Genomic DNA, 9,890 nt, shown 5'->3' with positions numbered 1-9,890 from the left:
TACGGATTCGCGTTAGTTCGATAAAAGCCATAGTGATTTACAGAGAGAAAGGTGATATACATTGAATGTTTGATCAAATGTGTCTTCGATCGAGCCTGATTATTAATAAAGTATTAACTCATTATTGAAGAAAGATTTTCTTGATTGAGCAATATCGAACGAAAAGATGGAGAAAACAGAAGAGAACGAACATAATGTGTTGGGAGAAGTTTTAACTGAAGAAGAATTAACGCAAGTTCCTGACGCACTTGCAAAAAAACTTAATGCTTATTTCAATGAAAAATTCGAACAGTACATTACAGCAAAAGCAGTTTTTGAAACTAATAGAAAAAATTTTGGTAAGTTTGAATTGAATTTTATATTTTTTATTACTATAACGGTTGACTAGTTTATTTACACAAAGGAGATAACCTCTCCATTGGAATGTGCCGCATTCATTAAATAGTTTACATTAAATATCTTATTACATATATAAAAGAAACTTTGCTATAAAAAACTTGATGGCCAATTTTATTATTTAATTATATGTATATTACAAAGTTTTTATTTTTGTAATATTAATAAAATTGGGTTATTAAAAATGAACAAAATTTTTATTTTTGAAATTTTATTAGACCAAACTTTAGATAAACTACAAAAGGATTTAACAGAAGAAAAATCAGACTCTGAAGAATATAAGGGAAAACTTGAATTGGCAGAAAAATATACTACTGAACTACAAACTAGTTTAGATCAAACTAAAGGTGAAATACAAAAGCTACAGGAGACTGTTAAAAGGTACATGTTGTTTATGTTTTGTTATAAAAAAGTATTATTATATATGCACAATACATATGATTATAATAATTAATTATTTAATTATTTACAGATTAGAAAAAGAAAATGGTGATTTGCGTCGTCATAGAGATACAGTTGTGGATGAAAGGGATGCATTGCAATTACAAGTTGAAAGGCGAGATAGAGAAATTGAGAGAATGCATACTGAATTATCTTCTTTGGGCACTCAATTGCGAAATGCTATTGCTGCAAAATGTCAAGCTTTAGCAGAAACAGAAGAAATTCGAAGTCTTGATATGACCCTTGAATTCAAGTATGTATTTACATAATAAATATTTCATTATGGATTCAAATCTTCACAAAATTTTAATATATTATTTGAAATATTTTAGAGAAAAACGTTTAGAACAAGAAAGGACTCTTTTATCACAGCAAATGGCTAGTCTTGAAGAAGAATTGGCAAAGAGAATATCAGAATTACAGTCAACAAGAGCAGAAGCTTCTGCACGAGCGCTCTTAACGGATACACGTTTGGCACAACGTGATGAAGAATTGCGTATTGCAAATGAAGCAACAGCACAGTTACGAGAATTATACACATCTCTTCAACGACGCTGCGATGAACTATCTCAAAAATTAGAAGAACAACGTACACACGAAATTGCTATGCATGCCTCTTATCGAGAAGAAATTGGAGCTCAGACTAGATTAGCAGATCTTTATAAAGGCATGGCAGATGAAGCAAATGCAAAAGCTGAGGAGTTTAGTAATGCAGTTAAAGAACTTCAGGAATTATTAGAACATGCTACTGAACAGTATGGAACGCTAGAGACAACACATAATCAACTTCAGTTACAACATAAGCAAGAGTTAGTAGAAAAAGAACAGAAGATAGATGAGCTTTCAAGAGAATTAAATCATGCAAATGAGTTATTGAAAAATATTAAACAAGGTAATTATTTTATTGTTATCTTTGTAGAATCTTATTTGTCTAATAATCATACAATTCTTTTAACAGAACGGTTAGATCAAGCTGTTGAACAGCTTGCACCTACAGCAGCCATAGCTAGTCGGGTGCTTAGAAAAGGCTTAAGCCTTACTCAAATTTATACGCAATTAGTTGATGTAACAAATGAGTTGACTTCAGAACGAGAAGAAAATGGACGTCTAAAATCACAAATGGACATTATTTTACGTGAATTAGAAGAAAAGGCTCCTGTTTTACAACAACAACGTGAAGATTATGAAACTGCGATGGCAAATATTGGTACATTAACATCAAGATTAGATGAACTTTTAGTAGAAAATCATAGACTACAAGAAACATCTGATGAAGCAAATCGCATTGCTAAGCACCATACTAAAGAAAATCAAAGGTTAAAAACAGAAGTATCAGATTTAGCTAGACAGGTAAGCAATTAAAGCTAGATGTACATGCTTATATATTTTTGAGTATATAATGAAATTTGTATGCAATATTTGCTATTTTTAGGTGTGCTTCCTTTTAAAAGAAGTTCAAGAGAGTAGAATTAGTGCAACTGTTGATACAAGTGAATTTTCAATGGATATGGATAATCTTGCCTCATCTGAAATCATTAGTAAAAAGCTTGTTACTTTCAAAGATATTGAAGAATTACAAGAAAATAATCAGAAGTTATTATCAATAGTTCGTACACTATCATCAAGACAAGAAGAAATAGAAAGAGCAACAGATGAAATAAATTCTGGCGAAATGAAAGAAAAATTAGATAGGTTTGTAATTGTACTAAAAATATATTACAATAATGTTTGATTTCATTTATTTTAGTTTTCCATAATTATAATAGGTACCTAGAACAATTGGAAGACATGCAAGCTGCTCAAGACAGACAAACCAAGATGTTAGAAGGTCTTTTACGACAACGGGACATGTATAAAAATATGTATCAGCAATGTTTAAAGCAGACAAATGTAACAGAAAAAAAGGAACTATCTATGACACAAGAAGAAGAAGAAGGGAGGGAAATTAATGGAGTAAAACCTGTTAAAGATGAAGATATTGCTCAAGATGATGTTAATAGAGAAAAAGAATTGCAAAAACAATTAACAGAAACCGAAACTAAATTGAAACAGATTACAGATGATTATGAAACATACAAAAAAGAGAGGGCAGCCCATGAACGAATGTTAGGAGAGGAAGTAGAAAGGCTTAGGAAAGAAGCAGAAGCTCATTCAGACAGATGTTGCAGATTAAAAGCGCAGTTAGATTCGGCTAATGATAGATTTAATCTTTTACAACCAAATGTTGCTTCTTATAAGTCTCAAATAAAAGTTCTCGAAGAAAAATGTTTAAATTACAATGTGACAATTGGTATGAAATATTTGTTATGTTCACAGATATTATGCTAAATAAATATTAATAACTATTGATAAGTTGTTTCTTTTTATAGGTAAACATGAGCAAAGCTTAATGATTTTAAAAGATGAAGCTTTGGCAGCTCAAACGCGACTATCTCGTGCTGAAGTACAATTAGAAAACTTACGTCGATCTCTTTCAATTTTAAGTGATTCTGAAAGTCGCCTTATGAAAGAACGTGAAACATATCAGAGAGAACGTCAAACGCAAGCTTTATTGCGAGCAGACGTTGAATCTATTAAAGCAAGTTTGGAACGGGTTCAAGCTGAGGGTCAATTACGTGCTGAACAGCGTCTAGATGATGCTACAAGAGAATGCGCCGCTTTAAGACGTCGTTTACAGGAAGAACAAGATCGATTTAGAGAATTGTCTGCACATTTAGAAAGACAACTTACCACAGCTCAAGAAAGATTAACCGAAGAACGTAATGTAACTGAACAAATTCGCATAGAATTGGAACAAGCTCGTCAGTCTGATTCTCAAAATGCACAACGTATAGAAGAACTTAATACGAAACTAAGACAAGCTGCTACTCATTCAATATCTAAACCTTTCACTGGTATGTATGAAATATAGAGTTAAATTTTCATTTATTTAATTAGAGGTAATTATAAATAAAATTCTGTGCATATTTAAACTTGCAGGTGATGAATATCCTGTAAAGAGATTAAAAGAACTTGAAATGCAACTTGCGACGATACAAGCAGAAGCAAAATCTTTATCCGAACAACTAAAAAGTTCACGGCAGCAAAGCCAACAATATTGCGACATTGCAGAAAGTGCAGAAGCTCAATTAAGGGAGGTAACGGCGCAACATAATAAATGTAAAGAAGAGTTAGAAACTGCTTTAAAAGAAGCGCGTGTAGAAATAATATCCCTTCAAAAGAAAGTTCAAGAATTAGTAGAAGAATTAGCAAAAGTTTCTAATGGTCAACAAGAAACTGATTCAGAATTAAGAGAAAAGTTAGCTGATGCAGAGAGAAAACTTGAAGAATTAGATGAAGTTAAAGGAGAATTAGAAATTGTAAAAGGTGATTTACATAACGCTTCAGTATCAGTTAAAGAAGCGGAAGAGAAGTATGCTAGAGAAATGGTATTGCATTCAACAGATTTGCAGGTAAACATAATCATCACTTCATTTATGCAAATAAATAAAATACGGAATGTAATGTAATTCTTTGTTATCGCCTCATTTATAGATATTAGCGAAATTGAAAGAAGATGCCCAAACAGTAGAACAAAAGATAGCAAGCTTAACTCAAGAAAGAAATGCAGCTACAGAAGCTTTAAATCTTGAGAGAGAAGCTTGTCAAGAAAGAGAGAAAAGATTACATGAAGAAATCCAAGAAATGCAACAAAGAATATCAGATCTGGATGCACAAAATGCTATTTTGCACACTCAAATTCAAGAGTTAAGTGACAAGACTGCAATCATGCATAGCCAACAATCAAAGATAGCTGAACAGGGAAGTCCTGATACTAGTTTGGAAGCAATGAATCGTAGCTTTAGTGGACTTGAAGATGATTCCAAATCTGCTGAACAGTTATTAAGAGTAATGAAATATCTAAGACGTGAAAAAGATTTAGCTGTAGCAAAATTTGATGTTCTAAGAGCAGAAAATCTTAGATTGAAATCACAAGTGGAAGTTAGTATTCAAGTTTCTTTACTAAAATTTTAATTTGTATAACTTTTTAATGCAATGTAACTGTTAATACTTTTTCATTAATTTAGGTTATGGAAAAAAGATTAAAGGAAACAGAAGCTGCCCTTAATTCGGAAAGAGAAAAGTCTGAAATTGATGTAGTAACAACATCTAAACACGCAGAGTTATTGCGGAAAGTTGAAACTTTAAATGCCATCACAGATTCCAATAGAATCCTAAGAGAGGAAAGAGATAGTTTAAGTGCAAAAGTTTCAGAGCTCACCGCAAAAGTTGCAGCACTTTCTGAAGAAGTAGTACCACTTCGAGCTACATCACGAGATTTACAAGCGAAGACTGAAGCCTTATTACAAGAAAATACAAGTCTTAAAGGAGAAGCAACTAGATGGAGACAAAGAGCTAATACATTAGTAGAAAGGGCGAACAAAACAAGTCCGGAAGATTGGCGTAGGTTACAAACTGAAAGGGAAAATCTTAGTAAACTGCTTACATCTGAACGTGAAACACATGCTAAACGCGCGGAAGAATTAAATCAGTTGAAAACAGAAAAAGGTGTATTAGAAGAACAGCTATCAATACTCCAGAAACAAGTACAAACTCAGGGAGAAGAAATTCAAAAAGCATCTGAAGAAGCACGTAAATTGGGTCAAGACTTAAATGAAGCTCTTGCTGAGTCTTCTTTGAAAGCTAAGGATTTAGTAACATTAAGAAAAGAGCTTGGTGATAAAGAAGTAGTCTTGAATGACATAAAGAATAAAGAGATTCAAATAAGAAAAATAGCGAAAAAATACAAGACTCAGTTTGAAGAACTGGCGAAAACAGTAGAAGAAGAAAAGAGTAAATCTGAAGAGTCTCGAATGTCGGCTGGTACTTCTGGAAATGAAGATGTTGGTCGTGTATCTCAAGAACGTGAAGATCAATTACGAGAAGAAGGCAGGCAAGAATTGCGTCAAGCAAATCTAGAATTAACATCAAAGCTTGATGAATTATCTCGTCAAATGATAGTTGTACAAAATGAAGCAGAATCGTTGAAGAAAGAGATCGATACGATGAACAGGACACGCGTTGAGAAAGAAGAACGTGTTAGACGAGCATTAACGACGGCAAGAACTGAGCTCATGCGGCTAAGAGAATCAAAGAAAATTTGCGAAAAGGAATTAATTGACTTAAAAGCTAAAGTCGAAGCTGGTGCTACCGAATCAGATACTGCTGAACATGATGCTAGACTTGCAGCACTTAAATCTCAAATGGAAAGTAGAATCTCTCGTCTGGAACATGAAAAGTCAGAAATTCAGGCAGAAAAAGAAACTCTTGTACAAAGAGTAACTCAACTACAGCGACAAGTAGCTGGTGTTAGTGGAATTAGTGCCACTACGGAACCACCAACGGCTAATATTAAACCTATGTCTGCTCGCGCTGAAACTCCATTAGCGAGTATTCGACCTATGAGTGTAGTAGTACAGTCTAGAACAGCTGCCGTTTTACCCACAACTGCAAGTGCACCAGTAATGGTTGCGCCTCATCAACAGCAACAGCCACAGCAACAGGTGGTGCATACTACTGAAACGAGTTCACCAACTAGTAGTCTTCCAGATTTTCAACCAGCTAGTACTAGTAGTAGTTCATCACAGACAGCGCCAAATACTTTACGACAACTCGTTGTTCAACCACAATTAAGTGAATCAGCAGAATCAACACAGAGGGAAGACCCAGAAAGTGCAGAAACACTTAGTGTACAACAGCAGCAATGTCAACAACAACAGCAGCAACAACAACAGCAGACTGTTGCATTAGTTAGTCCAAGAGTGGAACAACAACAACAACAGCAACAAGCTGCTGTCAGTGATCAACAGCAGACTGTGGCTAGCAGTTCTACTCAGTCAGTAAGCACATCGCAAGCTTCGACAGGTCATAAACGTCCTAGAGCTCTTGATTCAACAGCATCGGGGTCTGGAATTGTTGAAGGTGTAGATCACAGTAGGCAGGAGCAAGTGCTTAGTCCCAAATCTAAACGGTCTAGACAAGAAATGTCATCTACTGCTAGTGCAAGCGCTTCAGAGGTCGAGTACCAGGTGAATTTAAATAATAAAAGTGTAGGAAATATTAAACGATAATTAAATATTTAGAATGATGTACTTATTTAATTTTCAGGTACCAACATCAAGCCAACGAGATCAAGATGAGGAGGTAGAAGAAGGCTGTGTTGTTGTAGTAGATTGCGACGAAGGTGAAGGAGGTGGTAATCATCAAACTCAGGAAGAAGAAGAATTTGATAATGACCCATATGAAGAAATGGAAGAAGAAGAGGAGATACCTTATGAAGTGGAAGTAGAAGTGGAAAGAGATAATAATGAAGTTGAAATTATAATGGGAGAAGATTCTACAAGTGTAGAAGTTCCTAGACAAGCACAAGTAACAGTACCTACGAATCAACAGCAACAACAGTCGGAAGCAATTAGTAGTGCTGAACCAACAGGAGAACCACCTACATCGTTCGGAACTCGATCTTCACGTGGAATTGCGCCAATGCCTAGACAACAACAACAACAACATCTTCTTTTGGTATATATTCATTTTTGTATACAGAGATAAGGGAATAGAAAGACGGAAATAAAGCATCTCTTTTAATGAAATTAATTTTAGCCGCAACAAGGATATGAAGATGGTGGCGATGATAGTATAGTGCCAAGTACGCCAACTTTATTCGTACCACGTCGAGGAGACGGATTTGGAGAAGCTGTAAGTTCACCTCAAGTTCCCCAAGGACGTTTTACTTTTGGAGATTCGTCTGCGCCAACAACAGCATCATCGACTCCTTCGTTATCAACTCCTTCTGGATCAGCAACTCGGACGATATTTGGGTCATCTAGTTCTGGTGTAGCACAAGTAATTCAAGAAAGTATGGATGATACGCGAATGGATCTTGTTCAATTAGAAGATGGTGGTACTGGTCGTAGTGTACCTACTACTCCTTTACAAGTTTCACCAGCAGCTGATTTACCACCTTCGGTATAAAAATAATTAAATATTTTTATATAATATTCTAGCATTTCATTTTGTTATGTAATTAAACGACGTACTTTTAGACAAGTAGTGGACCTACAGAAGAACAGGAAACTCCAGTTTCAGTAACACCGGTATCAGTAACGGGTACTACTGATGTTAGTGAGGAGCCTACAATACCAAGTATTCGTGTACTTGGTGTTGACGATCAACAACATAATCAAACTGAAATGATTACAGAATCTATTAGCACGACGCCGACTGAAGGTAATTATAAGTTATGTTAATATCAATAAAAATTCTAAATAATTGCATATCACTAAATAAATAAATTATAAATAATTACATGTAGGTATGAGCTCAGAAGGTGAAAAACGTACAGATGAAACTGGTCCTTTAATCTCTGGAGATGATGATGCAGTAGATACAGGCGAAGGAACTGAAGAACCAGTAAGTGATATAGTGGAAGATGAAGTAGAAGAAAGTCGTGAAGCGGAAGCATCTCCGTCCAGTAATACTCGGCAAAGGGCAATGGCAGCAGCTAATGCCGCAGCTGCAGCAAATGGTGCTAGAGGAGCTACGGCACGACGGTCGGCAAGATCGCAAGATCGATTTAGAACGCGTGGTAGTCGACCTACACCTATTGTATGGGAAAGTCAACAACCTGGCGGTAGAGGTAAGTGCAATCGTGTGAGGTGTATGTAAGCGATAGAAGGTTTAGAGACACTAGAGTATGTTTAACAACACAATTTATTAAAGTATACCCTAAGTGTACACTAGTCGTATAACACAACTTGCAGGCTTGATTCGTGATTACGAATATATCGGCGCAGGGGAAGTATCAACTTAGCTGTTACTGCTAGTGTCACTCGATAACAAAGGTTGCCTCGCTTCCCTATTCGCTATATTTATAACCGTCGGAGTTGACAAAAGGCGTCGGGATTTTAATTTCGAAGGTGTTCTCGAAAGATCCCAACGGACGCTGAACTCTCGACCTTGTTTACGAATTTTGACTTTTCGGGTAGTCGACTCGAAGGCATATGACCATGACAAAAACGACGGATTCTGATTGACCTTCGGTAACCGCCTAAGGTTGTCGGATCTATGATAAACTAATCTATCGGTAAACACGGTTTTTGTGTAGCGGGTTCACTGGATGGAAACCGTTGTGAATTTTACCGTCGAGTGCCGTTATACGTGAATGATAAATTTTGAAATAAGAATATATTTTCCTAATATAAAAATTTGGTGTGTTTCAAAGGGCAAAACGTAATGCGAGGACACGCAACAAGGGGAGCAAATAGTGAAACAGGAAGAGGACGTGGAACAAGAGGCCGGCGAATGCGATCTAAATATTCTTATGCGCGATTCTAAAATTAAATAATTTTGTATACGAACTCATGCGGAAACTTTGACGTTGTTGTCTTTGCAAACGAACGGTGTAAGAAATGTTGACTATTAATATATCGACTTTCAAGACAAGGATACTTTTACTTAGCATTAAACAATATGTTTGTTGTACAGATACATTTGTCGATGTAACATTTGTTATACCTAAACTTAGATGAAACTATGATATAAGTCTTATAATGGCAGTATATATCTACCTTTTCAAATGGGAACTATGTGAAATTAAAAACGTAATGTCGATTTCTAATTCTTCGGAATCTAAAGTAACATTCCTTTGTTGAGGCTAAGAAATTAAATTAAAACTAAACAGCATTTAAGGTGTTTTGTTTATATATTCTTGGAACTGATTTTTATATAATTATTATTCAAATTTCATATAATGTTGATATGGTTCATAGTACAAATGTATTTATGCAAAATATTTTGTACAAGACGTATATCATGAATTCATGTGTTGAGTTTCATAAATTACACAATGTTCGTCATAAATATTTTATTAAAAATGTTCGACAAGACATGTAACAAGTATTTTATTTTATATAAGTGCATTGCTTTTTTTGTATTTTACAAATTTAAGTATGAATTCTACTACCTTTTTCAACAGTCCTATAAGTAGGCAATGGAGACATATATTTATATATTAT

General features: G+C 34.9%; 1 protein-coding gene across 1 annotated transcript; it reads left to right on the top strand.

Moving 5' to 3' along the window:
- The first annotated feature begins 21 nt into the window (after nt 1–21).
- Nucleotides 22–9,763, top strand: LOC100645723 (nucleoprotein TPR). The gene is made up of 16 exons (XM_012312442.3): nt 22–338; nt 615–777; nt 869–1,090; nt 1,170–1,729; nt 1,796–2,187; nt 2,270–2,529; nt 2,604–3,127; nt 3,207–3,731; nt 3,817–4,289; nt 4,372–4,818; nt 4,905–6,905; nt 6,985–7,395; nt 7,477–7,842; nt 7,920–8,103; nt 8,189–8,512; nt 9,098–9,763. Exons 1-16 carry the CDS (start codon nt 167–169, stop codon nt 9,208–9,210), a joined length of 7,137 nt encoding a protein of 2,378 aa, XP_012167832.1. The 5' UTR covers nt 22–166; the 3' UTR covers nt 9,211–9,763.
- Nucleotides 9,764–9,890: the final 127 nt, after the last annotated feature.

Source organism: Bombus terrestris, chromosome 10 (genome assembly GCF_910591885.1).
Source record: "Bombus terrestris chromosome 10, iyBomTerr1.2, whole genome shotgun sequence".
NCBI lineage: Eukaryota > Metazoa > Arthropoda > Insecta > Hymenoptera > Apidae > Bombus > Bombus terrestris.
This window is presented reverse-complemented; position numbering and strand designations above follow the sequence as displayed.

Bases quoted from the DNA above. Each gene is read 5' to 3' on its own strand.
- LOC100645723 (XM_012312442.3), top strand. From the start codon at position 167: ATGGAGAAAACAGAAGAGAACGAACATAATGTGTTGGGAGAAGTTTTA. The intron at 4,290-4,371 runs GTAAACATAATC...CCTCATTTATAG, and splicing joins TGCATTCAACAGATTTGCAG to ATATTAGCGAAATTGAAAGA. The intron at 4,819-4,904 runs GTTAGTATTCAA...TCATTAATTTAG, and splicing joins GATTGAAATCACAAGTGGAA to GTTATGGAAAAAAGATTAAA.